General features: G+C 44.3%; 1 protein-coding gene across 2 annotated transcripts in view; it reads left to right on the forward strand.

Moving 5' to 3' along the window:
• The first annotated feature begins 225 nt into the window (after nt 1-225).
• Nucleotides 226-20,803, forward strand: part of LY86 (lymphocyte antigen 86) — a 58,975-nt gene continuing 38,397 nt past the window's right edge. Inside the window, exon 1 of one of the 2 annotated variants that reach the window (XM_027603045.1) lies at nt 226-450. In XM_027603045.1, the coding sequence (XP_027458846.1) occupies nt 324-450 (127 nt within the window). In that variant the 5' untranslated portion in view covers nt 226-323. The remainder of the gene's footprint in view (nt 451-20,803) is intronic. The other variant, XM_027603044.1, reaches the window with a different exon arrangement.

The following is a 20,803-nucleotide window of genomic DNA, read 5'->3' on the forward strand; positions in this document are numbered from 1 at the left end:
TGTGAAGGCTATTTGGAGGGGTCCCATGGCATGAGGTCATGCATCACTTGCTGGCTCCTCCCTGTGAAAGCAGAGAGTCAATATCCAGCCTGCCCTAGACACAGGCCACCTCACCCTACTGATTCAAGTGTCAAAGGTCCTGGGGGAACAGTATTCAAATGCCCCTGCTAGCTGCCTTTTGCATCTCACAGTGGTTCCTCGGGAGCCTAAAATAGAAGAAGTGAAACTGAACACTCACCCCTGTAGCAAGGGAGATGACAAGCGCCGAAGGCCCTTAGTTTGGGGCCCAGCCTTTTCCTGTCAGTCACACGCAAGGCCTGGCCATGAAGGGTTTCACGGCGGCCCTCCTCGTCTGGAGTCTCTTATCTCTGAGTCGCAGTAGCCACAAAGCCTGGCCCACACACACGGTCTGCCGGGATGGGAACCTGGAAGTGCTCTACCAGAGTTGCGGTAAGGTCTTTTAAAAACGTGGTCGTTTGTGTTTATGGGGAAATGAAGGCCCGCAGATGGGAGCTGCGGAAGCATTGGGCTGGGGTGGGGAAAGGGTGAGAGGACCAGGACCCAAATACTTTCTGCATTTGCAGTGGGTCTGCAAGGCCATTGAGAGCCCTTGGGAGAAGGAGAGGTGTGGGGTGGGGAGTCGGAAAGGGCCCGAAGAGGGCCACAAAGAGGGCAAGAAAAAGGCATTGAGTCTAAATAGAGCAATTCACTAAAACTGCAGAGCCAGAAAAAACCCAAAATGACTGAGGAGTCTACCAAATCATGAAACCTCATTAGCTCAAAAATAAGAAAAGATGCTTCCATTAGTCACCACCACCCCAAACTGTATACCTGGACTACCTTTCCAGGTTATTGAATTTGCAAATTGAGTGAAAAGATCACATATATCAAAAGAGAAGATTTCTGTCCTTCCTGTGACATTCCTAGGGTAGCATTGCTCATTCATTAATTCAGCACTTACCTTGTGGCTGTCAATGCCAGGGTTTTTTTCTAGGGCCAGGCATAACCGAAGGGTATGAGCCATGGTTATTACCCCAATGGGGCCAACATCTTTACCAACAAACCATACAAGCTAAGGAATTAGAATGCAGGGAACTGTTGCAGTAGGTGTCTGAACCAACCCTTTGGAGTATATGTTAGTCTACAAGGGCTGTTAGAGCAGAGTACCACGGACTGGGGTCTTAAACAACAGATACTTATTTTCTCACAGTTCTGGAGGCTTCAAGTCCAAGATCAAGGTGTTAGCAGGGTTGGTGTCTCCTGAGGTCCCGCTCCTTGACTTGTAGATGGCTGCCCTCTCCCTGTGTCCTCACTTGGTCTGTCCTCTGTGCCTGGCTGTGTCCTAATCTCCTCTTCTTATAAGAACACCAATCCTATTGGATTAGAGCCCATCCCTAGAACTTCACTTAACCTTAATCACCTCTTTAAAGACCCCATCTTCAAATAAAATCATATTCTAAGGTACTAAGGGTCAGGACTTCAACATATTAATTTGGTGGGGGAGGGAGGAGGCACACTTCAGTCCACAAAGGGGGCTTGAGAGGGGAAAAATGAGCTCAGCTTTAGGATCACATCTTGAATGAAGATTAGAGGACAGGCTCACGGAAAAGCATGCCAGTGTGAAATATGACACTTTGGAGGTAGACAGGAAGCAAAATGCAGTTTGGACTGAAGGAGCTGGAAAAGTGATACTCTGTCAGTATTTAAATTAGCCTCACAATAATCTGGGGAGCAGTGGAGATGTTGCACTTGAGCAGATAGCTGATCATGCAGCTGCCACCCAGGGAGTTGCCTTGGAGAGGCTGGTCTCCAGGGCCATTTGTCCAAATTGATTTTACTCTTTTAAAAACAAGGAACACTGAACACTGAAATGCACAAAAACTTTTTTTTTCTAATGTAAAAGAGAATGAATGGCTAGATGCTGTAGGTATTGATCTCATTACTCTTGCTCTTCCCATGGGGATGGGATGCTTTCTGTTGGCATCTATGCATTGTAGGTGCAGGATGAGAAGCAAGAGTTGAGATGAATGGACTGCTCGGGATTTGTTTTTCCAATTCATCCTCCCATAAAAGGTTGCCATGGCTGGTCCCTCCCCCAGACCAGCCTGCAGCCTGCAGCCAAGCCTGGCACAGCCTTTCAAGTCACTGCCAAGAAAGGCAAGAGAAGCGGATGCATCAGGAGAAGAACAAAAGCATATCACCGGCCTCTGGGGATAACTCCTCCCTCCGGGTAGCTGCTCCGTGGAGTCAACAAATGTCAGCACAAGCCCTGCTCTGGCCCCTCAGAGAAAAGGGATGGAGGAGACACAGTTCTCATCAAAGAGTAGTGGGATCAGACAATTTAACAACAGGGTAAATGCTGTGTGTGAAGGGCCGGAATAGAGGCACATAGCATGCACCAGGGCTCATGGTGGTTGGAAAGGGTGACCTTAGGGGTCTAACCCTGCCAGGGGAAGGGTCATCAAGTTTGACCTTAACCTCAAAGAATGACAAAAAATAGTAATTATAATACCTTATGTCCGTGGAAGGTTTATATGTGCCAGGCTAAGGGCTTCCTATGCATTATTACTTGATGGATGTCTAAACGAGAGTTAGAGATGTCAGGTAACTCTTCCAAAGACACACAGGTAATAGTGGCAGAATTACATCCTGGGGGCACAGAGAAGGCATGAAGTAAATATCCGTGGAATTGAAATGACTTGATCCCAGGTCTGGCTGACTCTGGAGCCTGTGTTTTAATCTCCTGCTGTCTGGAGTTTTGTCAGAAGACCGGTGGATAGAGGTGAGGAATGGGAAAGATAACTTGGCACAGAGAATGGCATGTTGACAACAGGGAGCTGTGACCAGGCATAGAGTTCAGGGGGCTGCAGAAGGGCTGGAACACAGAGACTGATGAGCCATGAGGTAGGAAATGTGATGAGAGCCCGGGTGTGATGGTGAATTTGATGTGTCACCTTATTTGGGCCACAGGATGTCCTCGTTAAATACTTTCTGTGTATGACTATGAGGGTGTTTCTAGACATTAGCATTGAAATCAGTGACCTGAGTAAAAGCAGATCACCCTCCCTCCCCAGTGTGGGTGGTCACCATCCAATCTGTTGAGGGCCTGAAGAGAACAAAAGGTGGAGGGAGGAAGGATTCACTCTCCCAGCCAGACTGTAAACTGGGACTTTGACCTGCTTACAGCACTCCTGGCTACCTGGCTCTCTCGGATCTTCAGACTACACCACCAGCCTTGCTGGGTCTCCAGTTTGCAAATGGCAGATCATGGGGCTTCTCAGCCTCCATAATCATGTAAGCCAATATCTTATGATAAATCTTCTTTTATTATATATATTCTTTCTAATATATATTTCCATTGGTTCTGTTTCTCTGGAGAACCCTGACTAATACAGTAAGAGACGAGGTTGGGCTGCATCCCTTTGGCAATGAGGAGATTGCATTTGGAAAGATTCCCTCAGGGAATGGGTAGAAGAATGAATATTAGATTGAAAGCTATTCGAGGCCACAGCCAGGGTTTATAGCCTGTAGAATCAATAATCCAGGGGGTGCCTGGGTGACTCAGTCAGTTAGGCCTCTGCCTTCAGCTCAGGTCATGATCCCAGGGTCCTGGGATCTAGCCCCATGTCCTGCTCTCTGCTCAGCAAGGAACCTGCTTTTCCCTCTCCCTCTGCCCCTCCCTGCTGCTTATGCTCACGTGCTCACTCTCTCTCTCTCTCTCTCTCTCTCTGTCAAATAAACAAATAAAATCTTTGAAAAATAATAATAATAATCCAGGAAAGAAATATGACAGGTCAAACTAGTATCATATCAACAGCCTCAACATCAGAAGGAATCTTTGATATACTCTGGTGTCAACAGAAAAAAAAAGCAGTGTCTTAGAGCTTCTCTAAAGGTGGGTCCTGCCTCATCTCCTGAGAACCGCTGAGGCATCAGGAACTGAATGGTCGCATACCCCTCCCCAGATGGAGATAGTCCTCCCTATAGCTGCTGCATTCACAGCAGGGCAGCCCCCCCACCCCACCCCTGCTCCCAAGGCTTTCACATCTATAACATAGAACAAAGGCCATGTGTTGAGACCCTCTATCCAACCCTGGTGTTCAGATCTCCTTCACGCACGTCAGGGTCTTCTAGAATCCCAACATGCGCACAGATGTGGGGTCATCATCTGACAAAAATAAAATAAAGTAAAAACAAAGGATCTACTGTTTTCTGGGTTCATTTTTTCCTTCTTGTTTTGTTTTATAATTTTAGTGGCGGGGGGACATCTCTTAGGCTAGACACTGTTCTAAATAACATAAAAATCCTTGGGGAGAAAGAAAGAAACTCACAAGCAGTTGCTGGTCTCTGAATACTGACCAGGAAGTGAGTACAATTTTCTGAAAAAGCAGAAATCCTGTTCTGTTCAACTGTTAGTGCTACAATAAAGAGGGACAGAAGGGGGAACAAAGCAGCCTGGGGCCTTTCTTTTGCTAAGTCATAAGACAATTCCCAGGGCTAGCAAAAACCCAGGGACCCCACCCCATTTACATGCCACAAATGTCCACCAATATATTTATTTATATACTGCCTCTATCATACCAGCTCACAGGCTAGATTGAAAAATCCCACAGGATTGGGGGATGAAGGAGGCAGTGGGAAAGGAGCGGGAAGGGGGGTGGATAATAAATCCAGGAGAAATCAGGACACATATAACTGATAAGGCAGTGTAAGAAGTAAGATCTGGGAGTCTGAGGTCAGCCAACCTCATTCCAGACCTTGGGCAATATTCTCTCTCCTGTCTTTGATTGCAAAGTGGGCATATGAGTTTTCAATGGATGCACTAATGGTTACCGCTTGGTGGCTTAAAATGACACACGTGTATTCTTTTAGTGTTCCAGAGGTCAGAAATCCAAAGTCAACTTCACTTAGTGAAGGGCCACACTCCATTGGAAACTCTAGGGGAAAATCTCTTTCCTGGCCTTTTCCAGCTTCTACAACTGCATTCCTTGGCTCATGGCCCCTTCCTCCATCTTCAAAGCCAATAAGATAGCACATTGCTTCAACATCTTATACTGCTTTCTTCTATGCCAAATCTCCCTCTGCCTCCCTCTGATGGGGACACTGAGCTTGGGATAATCTCCCCATCTCAAGATCCTTAACTTAATCCCATCTGCAAATTTCCTTTTGCTATATAAGGTGACATTGGCAGGTTCTGGGGATTAGGACATTCAGGAGCCATTATTCAGCCCATTACAATAGGGATAATAATTTTACCTACCTCTCAGGGCTATGTGAGGATTAAGTGAAAAGAACTGTATGAAAAGTGCATAGTACATACTTAGCACATAAATCTTTGCTGTTGATGACTTGCAAAATATTTTCTAGTCAATAGAGGTATATTTGATTATGAGCTTCCTTGAAGCCAAATCACACAAGAAAATTACATTACTTGCAAAATAAAATCCGTTTTTAAGACGTCTAGCTTTTCCTGATACTGGGATGATCTCTGAGAGGAATTTCTACCTGAAGCGATGTGACTCCCAACCACTGTTTTTCATGGAAACAAGGAGCAAGGATTCATCACCAAAATGCAACTCAGGATCAATTTTGCAAATGGCTGCGGTAGAGGCTTCCATGAATGGAGCACTTGCAGGTCTGGATTGCTCAAGGGAAAGTTAGACTGCCTATAGGACTAGCCACATGTGCTCCAGACAGCCATCCATAAATACTTTTGTTGCCATTGTTGTTTACTGTTTGGGGTTTTTTGATAAGGAGCTAGGTTGTATTTTTTGACAAGAACCCTGAGTGTGAACCTCAGTATTGTCATTTAACATACTTTGATACGCTTTCACATGCTTTGACATCAGCCAGGCAGAGAAGAGGGTCATAAAAAGTAAAGTACCTATGACACGTGCCTAAATGACTCCATGTCTCCCTTTTGATATCTCCGATACAGTCAACCTGGCCCTTCCCATGGCTCCTGTGAGTAGTCTAGGACAGGTATTGGCAAATGACGCCCACAGGCCAAATCCCACATGCTGCCTGGTTTAATGGCCCGTGAGCTAAGAATGGTTTTTACACATTTAGATGGCTACAAGATTCAAAAGAAGAAGAATATTTGTGACATGTGAAAATTACATGAAATGCCAATTTCTGTGTCCATAAAGTTTTATTGGAACATGGCCACACTCATTTGTTTCTGTATTGTTTATGGCTTCTCCCATAAGTAGGGTGATGGTGACTACATGGCCACAGATCCTGAAATATTAACTATTTGGCTCCCTGGTCAAGGGTAGGAAAGAATCTCTCAAGCTCTTCACCAGATCAGAGCCTCCAGTTCTGTGTCTTCTGATGATTCTAACCATGGAGAGGCTGTGTGGCCAAGTAATCTTGACACCAAAACCATCATGAGTGCAGGAATTTGTAAGATACCTTTGAGGGTATCATCATTTCCATAATAATCCCCTGCTGCTGCGTAACATTATATAATTTATAACATCCCTCCATTTATAAGCTCTCGTTCAATCCTTACAAACAGTCCTACGAGGTGTGTAGCATGTTTATCTCCATTTTCCAGATATGGAAACTGAAGTACATACATATTAACTATCTTATCAGGTAACATACCTGAGCCTTGGTACAACCCTAAGTGTCTGACTCCATTCCCAGTGACTTAAAGCTATATTACGGAATTCCAATATGGAGCAACCCATGCATCTGATCCCAGCATAGGGTAGGGATAGGGAGAAGAGACAGCTCAAAAACAAAGTCTTTGGGTGAGGAAGTGAAAACCCTACACTAGCAGAAGAAGCAGGAAGAGGAGGAAGGGAGGAGGGAGTGAAGGAGGAAGAGAGAGATTTGGTTTCTGATTCAAGGATTGTCCCATCCTCCCCCACCCCAGCCTCCCCTCTCTGCGCGCATTCAGAGCTGGGCCAGTTTGGCTCTTCCCAAATATCCATCAGAGACCTGTAGCAGCCATAGAAGAGAAGGAGCACCCACATCTACATTTTTTAGCCCTGTGTACCAAGCTCACTTTTGTGGCAAGGTGTTTGGAAATGACATCTACCAATTTTTTTCCATTTTTAATTTATTTTTATTTTTTATTTTTAAATTAATTTATTTTTTAATTAATTTATTTTTTTATGTAGTGTTCCATGATTCATTGTTTGCGTATAACACCCAGTGCTCCAGGCAGTACGTGCCCTCTTTAACACCCAACACCAGGCTAACCCATCCCCCCACACCCTTCCCCTCTAGAACCCTCTCAGAGTCCACAGTCTCTCATCATCTACCAAATTTTTAGAAAAGGAAATGAAAGGTCATTCTCTTACCAGCGAGGACAGTTATTTTTCAGACGGAGCCCTCCTCTGAGTTTGGCTTACTTATTTTATAAGGAAACCCTATTTCCCCCACATCTGCCAGCAGCTTTTAGGTGGACAAATTGGTGAGTGGGGAGAGGAGGGGGAGCCCTATCTCCAGCAGGAAGTTGAGGGCTGTGGGTGGTTCCTAAGGGACCAGGGCCAGCCATCTGGGACGTTCCAGGGTCAGGGGACCATGGCATCTGGTCACCATGCTTCATACTTAATCAACACCTGCTCGTCTCTCCTTGAAGGCAGTCAGCCTTGTCCATATCTGCCTGAATAGGTTTTGCATGTGTGCTGAAGTTTTCAGCAGAGCAGGCACTTTATCTGACCTCCAAAAAAATCTTTCATTACAAAGTCAAAATCAAGTCACGTGCATCTGAGTAATCCATCAAGATAGTCAAACAGGACAATTAATCAGACCTTAAAAATGCAAAGCAATCCTGGCAACAACTCCTCCAAAATAAAGGGTAAACTGCAAATGACCTGGCTGCAGAGAAAAGCATGTTGATAAAGCGTTGGTAGAAAAGTTATTTTAAAACTGCCCTGGAAGGAAAGGGCAGCGGGGGTGGGGGGGACTGCTTTCCTCAAAGCCTAGTAATTCTGAAATAAATGGAGTATAAAACAACACAAAAGAAGCAACACTATCAAAAAAATAATAATAATGGAAAATATCACCTGCCACATAGTCATTTAACAGTACTTTAAAATATTGCACACAGAAAGCAATTTCTTCATTTATTTTCCTGGATTAATAGGGATCTAAATACTGTACAATTAGTGAAAAGTAGACAAATAGGCAGGGAGACAACGATGCCATTTCAAAGGGATAAACAGGCACTCAAGATGAAACAGTTAGCTGCTGGGAGCATAGCGAGGTCTTTTTGCTCAAACTTAAAGGCAGAAGGTTGATTTTAAAAATAATAGTTCAGGGCGCCTGGGTGGCTCAGTCGTTAAGCGGCTGCCTTCGGCTCAGGTCATGATCCCGGGGTCCTGGGATCGAGCCCCGCATCGGGCTCCCTGCTCCGCGGGAAGCCTGCTTCTCCCTCTCCCACTGCCCCTGCTTGTGCTCCTTCTCTGGCTGTGTCTCTCTCTATCAAATAAATAAAATAAAATCTTTAAAAAATAAATAAATAAATAAAAATAAAAATAATAGTTCAGTGGCTTGGTAGCAAGAGCTCACCTGTAATTATAATTCCTATTATTTTTAAAATCAATATATTTATTAAATATATAAAAACATGAGTGTCAACATTGAGATGCAGACTTTCAAAGATGGGAAGAGGAAAAAGTTGAAAGTGAACAGGAGCTGGAGGAGAACAAATCTTGTAGGTGAGTTCTTGCTACCACACCACAGAACTCCTCCCCACTTCTGTGAGGTCCTTTCAGCCACACCTCCAAGGCGGTGTGATTCCTCCCAAGCACTTTTTTTTCTTTTTGAATCGGCTGTCTCTCTCTTTTTTTTTATAATTTTTTATTGTTATATTAATCACCATACATTACATCATTAGTTCTTGATGTAGTGTTCCATGGTTCATTGTTTGTGCATAACACCCAGTGCTCCATGAAGAACGTGCCCTCTTTAATACCCATCACCAGGCTAACCCATCCCCCCACCCCCCACCCCTCTAGAACCCTCAGTTTGTTTTTCAGAGTCCATCGTCTCTCATGGTTCGTCTCCCCCTCCGACTTACTCCCCTTCATTCTTCCCCTTCTGCTATCTTCTTCTTCTTTTTTTTTTCTTAACATATATTGCATTATTTGTTTCAGAGGTACAGATCTGTGATTCAACAGTCTTGCACAATTCACAGCACTCACCATAGCACATACCCTCCCCAATGTCTGTCACCCAGCCACCCCATCCCTCCCACCCCCCACCACTCCAGCAACCCTCAGTTTGTTTCCTGAGATTAAGAATTCCTCATATCAGTGAGGTCATATGATACATGTCTTTCTCTGATTGACTTATTTCACTCAGCTCCCAAGCCCTTTTTTAAAAGAGATGCGGAGTCCCTTAATGACTAGGGACCTAAAGAGAGGGGAAAAAAGCCAAGAGTAAGTCTAAAAGACTCTTGGGTGCAGTCAGGAAATGTTTTCCTGGGTGCTGTTCACTGCTCTTTCCATCCTCAAGCAAAATCATGAGAAGCGGCTTTGCTCGTGTTTTGGAGTAGAATCTTTGAAGAGGTAGAGATGGGGGAAGACTGTCTGTCCAGCTCTGCAGCTATTTCTGTGCAGACTACAACACAGACAATATACTCCCGAAGCCACCACAGTGTGAGGTCCGGGGCAAGGTTTCAGACTTGCGACTGCAGAAGGGGGAGTGCGGGGGACTAAAGCAGCTTGTTTTGTCCAGGTCAAGGAAGGTGAAGGTGAAAGAGCCCCTTTCCAGCCCCAAACTGTGCAGCTGGAGAACCTGGCAGAGCCCCCTGCAACGCTGGTAAGAGCAAGCTGGAAGGCACAACACAGGAGCAGTGCTGGTCACACATATTGGGGTTGGGCAGGAGACAAATGCTCCCCTCCAAAACCCCAAACCACACGGTTGGCATTTTAATGAAAAGAAAAGGGTGACCAGCGCTGGAACTGTGTGCCGTGTGAGTCGGTGTTCGGTCTTTTCTGGGATGCCTTGTAAAGTGATATCTCAGGCCCCTGATCCAGTAGCTCTGTTCTGGAACCCTACAGAAGCCAAGTGAGCATCGTAAGAGGTATTCTGGGGGCCACCAGAAACAACCCTTTAACCATCCCTGTGGGTGCAGCTGATGGATGATTCATGCACAGTGGGCAATGTGCAAGTCACATCCGCCAGCCTCCTTTGGGGATCCGAGAAGGCATCATTGTGTGTCCCTTCTTGAAATTCTGTACCACTTCCCTCTACGCCTCTCTGCCTTCAGGACAGAAGTGAGTGGTAACCAACCCAATGGCTAGCAGGAGAAAGAAAAGATCCTCAGCCCAGAAAATGCTGCTTCCAAGCACAATTTACAGTCGAAGAAGTGCAGTCAATGGGCTCCCTTATTTGAAGCCTGACATAGCCCCTTATGGCCAGGTGGGAACTGAGCCAGCCCCAGTGAGAAATCCAGAACAGAATGATCAGCCTTCCCTCTCTCTGTCTGTTAGCCATTAGAATCATGTCCCATAGCTGGGATCTTTCCTATTCAAGGGTCCTCCATATATTTTAGTGCTCAGTTTAATCTTCCTGTACAATATTATAAAACCCCCTTAAACAATTAAATACTACTTATACAATTAAGTGAAAATTTTGTAAATTAAACAAATTAATTTTATTGCAGACACACATACATTGGTCACATGTTTATTAATAGAATTGTCTTGAGTATTTAACTTAAAACAGCAGATTTCCTTAAATGCTTTAAAATCTTTAAAAGCCGGCAAGCAGACACAAATTACCACAAGGTATTCCACTTACTACCATTTGTTGTTAAACTACAGTATCTTTCAAAATATCGGTAACATGGGTTTATATTTATGTCTTTAAGATTATTACAGTGATATTTACTCTTACCTGTACTCTTACATCATCCTGGGGTTATAGTCATACTTAGTTCAGTATTTTTCTAGGTGTCTAGGATGCCCCAGACCAAAGATATCACCTCAGACTAGCCAAGGATACAGGTTCCAAGTTACCAGCCTATTGACTGTGGGATCGATGGCTGGTCAGCAAGCTCTCTTTACTGAAACTTGACCTAGTACAACTTGAAGACTTAAAGCCCCTTCCTTGCACAAAGTTCCCTGTATCCTGGTGCTTTTTCCAGAAAAGATGTGTGTTTCCCAGGGTCATTGGGATGTTACTCACTGTCCTAGCATTATTATACATTAACCTGGTCTGTCAGCATTGCAGGAAGCTTACACCACCCAGAGTAATGTCAAATGTATAATTAGAGGGGTTGTTTAGAAGAAATGATAGACTTTGTACAGTTGAGACTCATCTGCACAACATTTGGCTGACTCAGCAGCTTTGAAGATAGCACTGAATTGTCCTTTTACTTGTATCTTCTCCATGACTGCTGGTGCTGATTTGATTGTTGTCCAGCTTTCTATCCGAATTTTATATGAGACCCCTCAAGCTCATCAGTCCTTCTGTTCCGTTTTTTTTTTCTGGCTCAGTCAGAACTCTTGGTCCTTACTCTTACCTTACTTCCAAAGATAGAGAAAAGTGCATTGTTCTCTCTGATCTGTCCATAGGGGTGGAACCACTCTGAATCCCCAAAGAACTAAGAATGAGGCTACGTGCTCATCTAGTGCTTGGGATGTGACCCGACTTCCTTCCTGCCATTGTTAGCACTGCAGCTCCCAGACATGCTGGCTAAGTAATTCTCAAAGACGAGTCATAAGAGACAAGGTCTTCAAGAGCTCAAAACAACAAGCACTGTCTTTCTGTCTCTTCCCAGCAACTGTCTGGTATTGCTAATTGCATCTCCCCAACCAGCAGAGAGCAAGTTCCCGGGGGTGTCCTCCCAACCTACCCCTTCTCAGGGATGAGCATGCACACCACACTAGCATTTCCTTGCTGTCTGTTTACAGGTCCGAGGCCAGGGGAGCTAATCATAGTTCACAGTGGCTGGACAGCTACAGATGGAGGAGAGGGACACACAGGGTGAGGTACTAGAGCAGCTTTACTGATCTCTGAGGCCAAGGATCGGTTTCTGACAGTCTGCCTTATGGCATCTATTGTGGTCATGGGTGTCACATGACCATCCAGTTCTCCACGAGCCTGGCATTTGCAGGCACATAGAGAGGGGTCGGCATTCTGCCTTTCCTTGTCTACAGGCTGAGGGTAGACTGGGGACCTCTTACAGATTTGGGAAGTGTCCTGGCCAGATAGACCCTCAGGGCTTCCATCCAACTGCCTCCTCGTTCAGAACAACTTGAGCCAGAGAGGCAGTGTGTCCTAACCATAGCCACAAAGCTTCATGGCAGCTGAACACAACGGGATCTCCCAGGTCTGCTCTGCTTGCTCTCACAGCATAAAAGCCATGATGGGTGAACTCACACAATTTCAGGTCAAAGACCTCACGTACAGCAAGATCAGACCTCTCTCTCTTACCTCTATCTCCAAAGTCCTATGCAGCCCTTCTCTTAAGGCAATTTGTCCACATCCTTTCTTGCCCAGGATCCTATAAAACAAGAGCCTTTGTATATACAGAAGACCTATGGGGTCTTCTTATAATATTGAGAGGACCGGGGCGCCTGGGTGGCTCAGCTGGTTGAGCGTCTGCCTTTGGCTCAGGTCATGATCCCGGGGTCCTGGGATGGAGCCCCACATCGGGCTCCCTGCTCCGCGGGAAGCCTGCTTCTCCCTCTGCCACTCCCCCTGCTTGTGTTCCCTCTCTCCCTTTGTCTCTCTCTGTCAAATAAATAAATAAAATCTTTTAAAAAAATAATATTGAGAGGACCAATAGCTCCATAAATGAACTGATTGCAGATCTTTCTTAGAAATGACATGGTTTTTGAGAGATGATGGACTCTGGAAAACAAAACTGAGGGTTCTAGAGGGGAGGGGGGTGGGGGGATGGGCTAGCCTGGTGATGGGTATTAAAGAGGGCACGTTCTGCGTGGAGCACTGGGTGTTGTGCACAAACAATGAATCATGGAACACTACATCCAAAACTAATGATGTAATAATGTATGGTGATTAACATAACAATAAAAAATTAAAAAAAATTTAGACAAAGTCCATCAAAAAAAAAAAACAAACTAATGATGTAATGTATGGTGATTAACATAACCTCATAATATAATTTAAAAAAAAGATATGGTTTTATAAAACAGTGAAAGCAAGAGCATGTTTAGAATAGAGCTGCCTTGTTCAGTGGTCTGAACCTCATAAATTAGGAACCTCAACAGTTAGGAAACAAATAACCGGGACAGGGGACACCTGATTAACATATGATAGGTGACTTGGGCCCTTAAAGTCCTGAAGCTTGATGCCAGTGTCCTGCTTCTTCTGGTCTTTTCTCCATATATAGAAAAGCTTGCTAAGTGCAGCCAGCTTCAGCCATCAGGCAGATGCCTAAATGCCCAAATCCTTCGGTCCCTACTCCGTTGGAGTCAGCTGGCGTGGGTCTGAATCCAGGATAAAAGCTATTCCAAAAGGGAAGTAGTAGGAGCCTCAGTTCCCCCAGAGACTCTAATTTCTAGCCTGACTTACACTGAGCTGTTTGGGATCCAAGTGGTGTAGAGAGTGGGCAGGAAGATAATTTTTCCAGGGTGAACAATAGCTTTTCTGCCACACACTTGGCTTTGGTTTTAGCTAAATTAAAGAGCTAAAGTGTGTGTGTTCATTAAAAAAAAAAAAACAAAAAACCTGAAGAAAAATTGCTAATGGCTCTTGGTTTATTTGAACCAGTGGTCGAACAAAGCACAGGCTTGCTAGCAGGTATCAAGTGTCCTGATTTTTGAAAGCATAGCTGAATCTTGTAAGAAAATATAGGAAGTCTCCAGGAACCAAAACAAAGAGAAAGCCCAAATGTAGAGGAAAACTGGCACTGAAGCCTTGTCCAACCTCAGAAAACTTGTCTGTCTCCAGGAACCAGAACTCAGGCTTCAGTGGCTGTGTGGGAGTTTGGTAGCATAGTCCTGTGCTGTGCAAGACGGGAAATTGACCCCTCCATGAAGCTCGGTCCTTCAAAAACTTATATCCACAATTTTAAAAAGTGAATAAGAAAAAAATAATAATTCGGCAAAAGCAGAAGACAAGGAAACTTATCTAACTGACCTGGTCTCTGGAGAAATAAGTTTTCCCTGAGAATTAGCAGCTGCAGATGAAAGAGCCCATAGGTCTGGGGCCCAAATTTCTATCATCTTCATGATCCAGGAAATCCCAAGCCTAGAAATTAAATTACAGACTTTTTTTGAACAAACAAAATCTGGAGTTTGCCTGCCAAAGATTCTCAGTAAAGGAACTTTCCAAGGGATACTTCAGAAGGAAATAAAATGATCTCTCAGAAGTGAGTTCGGACATACAAGTTTGAACGGCAAGCAAAGATTTAGGAAACTCAAATAAACAATGAATGTAAGGATGATAATAATGTCCAATTTGAAAAGGGAATGTATTTGCTTTCCACTGTTGCATAACAAATTACTCTAAAACCTAGCAGCTTCAAACCACAGACTCTCTGCAGGAGTTCAGGTGTGGTTTAGTTGGGTGTCCCTGACATGGGGTCTCTTGAAATGCTGATCAAGGGGTTGGTCTGGGCTGCAACCATCTTGAGGCCTGATTGAGAGAAGATCTGCTCCCAAACTCCTATGAGTATGTGGCTAGAGTCAGGCCCCAGAAGGTCACTCCAAGGTCACTCACATGGCTGTCAGCAAGATTCAGGTCCTCGATGGCTGTTGGCCAGAAGCTTCGGTTCTTTGCCACGAAAGTCTCTCTACGGGGCCACTCCCAACATGGCACCATGCTCCCACAGAGCAAAGGCTCTAAGCGAGAGAGTATGAGAGGGCAAGAAAGGCAGATTTTTTTTTTTTTTTTTTTTGGTAACCTAATTTCAGAAGCAACATCCCAACCCATTTGCCATGCTCTACTGCTTAGAAGCAAGTCACTGGGTCTCAGGGGAAAGCTTTACATAAGGGTGCGAATTAGGAGCCGGGGCCACTGGGAGTGATATTGGAGGCTGCCTACCACAAAGCAATAATTCAGCTCAAACTACAGGATAATAATAGCATGTGAAGGAAGGAGCTGGTGATGGGACATAAAGCACTCTGACGACCTTGTCCTTGTATTTTTCAGGGAGAGGGTTAAAATCATGTTTACTTTCGCAAAATGAAAAAGTTTTATTGTCATATGGTTATACAACAGTGTGACGATACTTAACATGACTGAACTATATGCTTAAAAATGATTAAGATGATAAATCTAATGCTGTGTGTTTTTTACCACAATAATAAATAAATAAATAAATGCCAAAAAAACAAAAAGGAAAAAAGATAATGTTTCATTTGAAGCTCTATTAAGTAGAATTTTCATGTTAGAAATTCAAGGGTAATTATTTTAAAAACTAGCAATATAGTATATTACTTTCAAATTAGTAAAAAAAAAAAAAATTGAACACTTGAATCAATCCAAAAGAATGTTGGAAAGAAGGAGACAAAAGAGTATATAAAGATCAGGGCATTAAGGAACGAAAACCCAACTATAAATGAGAAATAATTACAAATGTATAAGAGATTCTCATATATATGAATCGACTAAGGTAAACTGATATTTTTTTTAAAAAGAATACTAGATTGAACTTTAAAATTCAGCTCTCTGGGGGCACCTGGGTGGCTCAGTCAGTTAAGCATCTGACTCTTGATCTCAGTTCAGGTCTTGATCTCAGGGTTGTGGGTTCAAGCTCCATGTTGGGCTCCATGCTGGGGCGTGGAGCCTACTTAAAAAAAAAAAAAAATCAGCTCTCTGATTTTTACGTCTAAAATATAAACCTAAAATATAGACCCACAGTGAACATCAGATTTAATGGCGAAACGCTGAAAGCAGTTCCTTTAAAACCAGGAAGGAGATAAGCATGCCCACCATCCCCACTTCTATCCATCAGTGCACTGAAGGCTCCAGCCAGCACAGTAAGAAAAATAAAATACTTAAGGACTTAAAAGGAGGGAACAAAAAGGTTATTATATGCATACAATAGGACTTGGCCATGCAGAAAAACCTAATCTAAAAATTATTGGAATTAGTAAGAGAGTTGCCTGAACAATTTCTTTGGGGACCAATGTCTGGCATTATTCCAGGCGGTAGCTAGCATGCGTAGCTTTGGTTAATTCGTTTTCACAGCTGCCGAGTATATAATTACTTGTATTGACTACAATTGTATCCATTCTCCTTTTGATTAATATTTTGGTTGCTTCCAATTTTTTATAATTACAAGCTGTTGGCAGCACCTATAATTTACATCTCTTTGTATCAGAAAAGGTTTCCCAGCCCAGGACGATTCTTTCCACTTTTCTCAGGTTGAAGCCTGGAAGAAGGTATTTGGAATTGCTCTAGGTTCACCAGTCTTATCATCTAGTAATGTTTTCACACAAAAACAGTTTTTAAATGTCATGTTCTGAAAACACATGAACAGATGGCAAGAAAAGGCTGAACAATATCCAAATGGTTACAGCAATGACGTGAAAGAGAAAGGTGAAGAGTTGAATCAGGGATCTACCTAAAATTTTGCTGTGATCAACATGTGGTGCATTTAACCTGAGTGTGGGAATGGGGGGTGGGCAGGGAGGCTGTGGGCATTTGGCAGGTGCACTGTTCTCATGTATTAATCCGAGGTCAGGTTTCCCATCTTATCTTTCCTGTCAGTTTGCTATCTTCCGATATAATTCTTTTTTTGTTGTCGTTTTTAGCAAAAGTGTTTTTAATCCTCTAACCAGGAGGGAAGTAGTAGGATTGTGTTGATTTTGGGAAGGCGAGAAATGAGCCCTTTCTTTGCTTAGGAGTTTATTTTGCTGGCAGAGGGGCTGCCAAGCCAAAGGCAGCTGGTTCTTTCCTCCTCTGGCACTGACCTGTAAGTGCTTGTAGTCCCATATTATTCATGCCATGGGGTGGTCTATGTCACACAAGCGACAAAGTGCTAACGAGAAGTTTCCCATAGAAACATCTCCCTCCTCCCCATCAGGAAGAGCTCTATTGCAGAGCTGGGACATCCAGCAGACCTATTCTGTCTCCATCTCACAATGTGGGGGATACAGGAAGAAATGGTGAACTGGTTTGAGGAATGAGGAATTCTGCTTCCCTGATTTCAGTACAAGACCCTCTAGTAGAAAGTCCGGTACCCACTTCACCATCTCAGGAAATCTCCATGGTATGTTTAGGAGGCATTGATTTCATGCCCTGGAGATCCTGTGCCTCTTATTTTCTAATGAAGAAGGAGCCGGTGATCCTCCTTGAACACTTCCTCTTCCTTCAAATGCCTCTCTGTGACAGGGCTCTGCTCTTCATTCTAAGTCAAGGTGGTCACATGTGGAGACAGTGTCAACTGAATGCCCTTTTGCCAACATGCTACCAGTGAAGAGGAGGGTCTTTACACATGTGAAAGACCGAATGTTTGTATCCCCCCAAAATTCATATGTTGAAGCCCTAAACCACAATACCATTGGTTACCTCCAATGGTATTAGGAAGTGATTAGCGTTGGATGAGGTCATGTGAGGGGGGCTCCATGCTAAGACTAGTGTCCTTATAAGAGGAAGAGACCAGAGCAAGCTCACTCTCTCTCTACCACATGAACACCCATGGAGAAGGTGGCCATCTCTACACCAGGAAGAGGGCCTTCACCACAAACCATGTCAGCCAGCACAGTGAACATCCAACCTCCAGAGCTGTGAGAAATAAAAGTCTGTTGTTGAAGCCCCCCCCCCCTCCCCGATCTGTGGTATTTTGTCATGGCAGCCGACAGACTGAGACAACACGTCAGCTCTGTCTATAGGCTTGCTTCCTAAGAAAAGTGTAAATTGATTTTTTTCCTCTTGTGAGTCTGATGAGGGATCGGAGGCAGCATGGACAATTCACTACCACAGGTGGGGAGAGCAGTACCCAAGGGGGATGAAAAATATATCAAGTTGATCTCATACCAGAAAGCATTAGGGAAACAAGTCTCAAGAATTAACACTTGTTCTGCAGGCCGCCATATGATGGAGTGTGGCCAAAATTGCCTCTGGGGCCCCGAGGGTAGCACTGGGAAGGAAGGTTGGTGGCTAAGGAAGGAGGTGCCCTACCACAATCATCCAAGCCTACTCACCCCATAGGGGCATTAACAATAATTAACTGTGGCTGCCTGCGCCCTTCGTGGCTCCCAGTGTTTTCCTGGGAACATTCTCCTCATGTCATGGAGGGAGTCCTCGTTCACAATCTCCAAGGCTGAGCAGGTATAGGAGTTATTGACCCTGTCCTGCACTAGAAGCTCCTCCTCTGATTTTTCCCCAGGGAAAAAGCTCCTCTAGCAAGAATTTTTCTTGAAAAGGACTGCCTACATCACTGGAGAGAATGTAAAATATATAGCTGCTCTGGAAAACAGTGGGGCTGTTTCTTAGAAAACTAAATATACATTTACCATATTCCACAGCCATCCCAGTACTGGGTATTTATCCCAGAGAAATGAAAACTATGTCTATATAAAACCTGTATGTGAAAGATCACAAAAGCTTTATTTGTAATAGCTCCAAACTGGCCAAATGTCCCTTAGCATGTGAATGGTTAAACAAACCATGATACGTCCATACCGCAGAATCCAGCTCAGCAATAAACATGCATGATCTATTGATACACATCACCATCTAAATGATCTCAAGGACATTACGCCAAATGAAAAAAAAAATCCTATCTCAAAAGGTTACATACTGATGGATCCATTTATATAACATTCTCGGGATGACAAAATTATATTGATGGGGAACAGATTAGTGGTTACTAGGGGTAGGGAAGGGGATAATTATCAAAGGGAACACAAAGAAGATCCTTTGTGTCTGTTTCTTGATTGTGGTGGTGTTTACATGCGATACAATTACATAGAACCACACATACACGTGTGTGCATAGACATACTCATGCGCATGCATGCAAAAACTGGTCCGTAGATGGTGCCAGTGCTGATGCCTTGGTTCTGAGATCCAGTTGTGTAAGATGTCACCATGAAGGGAGGTGGGTCAAGGATATACAGGACTCTGTACTCTTTTTTTGCAACTTCTTGTAAATCTATCATTATGGCAAAATAAAAAGTTAAAAAAAAAAAAAGACCTGGCCATTTTGAGCCCAATGCCCTGCATCTTGCTTTCGGGGGTTCTGTCGACAGTGCAGATGCTGAGCCCCACAGTGCAGGCTCCATGGCCCCCGCCTTTAGGGCGTCTGAGAGACCGGCACCGGAAGGAAGTGTGAAGCTTAAAGTGGTGCCAAGTGTCTCCTTCTACAGGTGAGGAAAGAGAACTCAGTGAGGTGGAGTAATGGCTAGCTGTCACCTTGACTTAAATTCTGGGTAGAAGTTGCTATTCCTAGTACTTCTAGAAAGAGTCCTCTCAAATGGTTCGCCTAAAAGGCCAAAGTGAGACAGGGCTGGGGTTTTTGTTTTGGTGGGATGTGTGCATATGTGGGGGGGGGGCGGGGGGGTATTTAAGGGCTGCAAAAGGTAAACTGGTTTTGTGTCAGACTGGACATCAGTGGCACAATCATGCAGTTCTACACAACGGGCAGATGATCAGCAAAGCCAGAGAAACTGTGAGAACTCAGAGCTCACCTGCAAGATGGGGGCCAGCGATTGATGGCAGAGGCTCTTTTTAACCCCAACAGCCACAGAACCCTGTGCTTCATCAAGGCTAGCTGCTTCTTGGGAAATAGGAAGAAGGCAGAAATCGATCTTTCCAGTACCATTCTAAACAACTGAAGCAAGAAAATTCAGTCCTTCTGGACTTTCCAGGATCCTTCTGGAGGTGACTCTAGGATCTTTAAGGTCTGTGTGTGTTGAAACAATCACCACCCACTTCTGACCTCAAGTCTTTGAAGAACCTGGACTAGCTGCATTTATTTTTAAAGATTTTATTTATTTATTTATCTATTCATTTATTTATTTGAGAGAGAGAGAAAGAGCGATGGGAGAAGCAGAAGCAGAGGGGGAAGGATAAGCAGACTCCCCGCCAAGTGAGGACCCCGACGTGGGGCTCCACCCCACAACCCCGGGATCGTGAGCTGACCCGAAACCAAGAATTGGATGCTTAATCGACTGAGCCACCCAGGCACCCCTGAACTGGCTGCATTTATAATATTCAAAGTGAGCCCCACAAACGTAGAACGGCCTAAGGGCTTTGTTGGCAAAGGTGAAGTTCCCAGAAATTACATGCTCTTTGGGACTTCAGAGTTTCTGCATATGTTTTTCCTTCTGCCCCGAGTTTCTTGGAGAAAGAGTACCTGTAGGCAGACAATCTACCTCGGTTCATACTCCAGCCCCTTCCAGATGTGTGACCCTGAACACTTTCCTTAAACCCTCCTTGCCTCAGTTCCCCAGACTCTAATATATAGAGATAATGAGCCCCTTAAGGCTTTTGCAAGGATTCGAGCTAATACACATATAGTGCTTCAAACAGCACCTGCCTGTGGTCAGGGCTACAAGAGTGACCACCGATGACCCTCCCTCCAGATTCTGCACCTGGCAAGTCTAAGCTCTGGCATCATCTACTTTGTGGCCATCTGTGACCACCCCTGCTAGATTATGCACACCTTCCTTGTCCTTCACTATGCCTTGTAGCTACACTGTGTGGAGATGGTCTGTTTACCTTTCCTTTGTCCTTCCAAAAAGTCAGGGGTTATGCCTAAAACTAACTGGTCTTTGTATCCCCACACCCTGCACAGTGCTCAGCCCATGGTAGGAGCTCCAAACATGGTTGTGATCAGATCAATAAACAAGTGATATTAGGTTTCTTGTCTCCCCTGTTGAAGTAGCATCTCTACTCCATTTTCTGGGCATCCACCA

This window comes from Zalophus californianus, chromosome 7, assembly GCF_009762305.2.
Source record: "Zalophus californianus isolate mZalCal1 chromosome 7, mZalCal1.pri.v2, whole genome shotgun sequence".
Lineage (NCBI taxonomy): Eukaryota > Metazoa > Chordata > Mammalia > Carnivora > Otariidae > Zalophus > Zalophus californianus.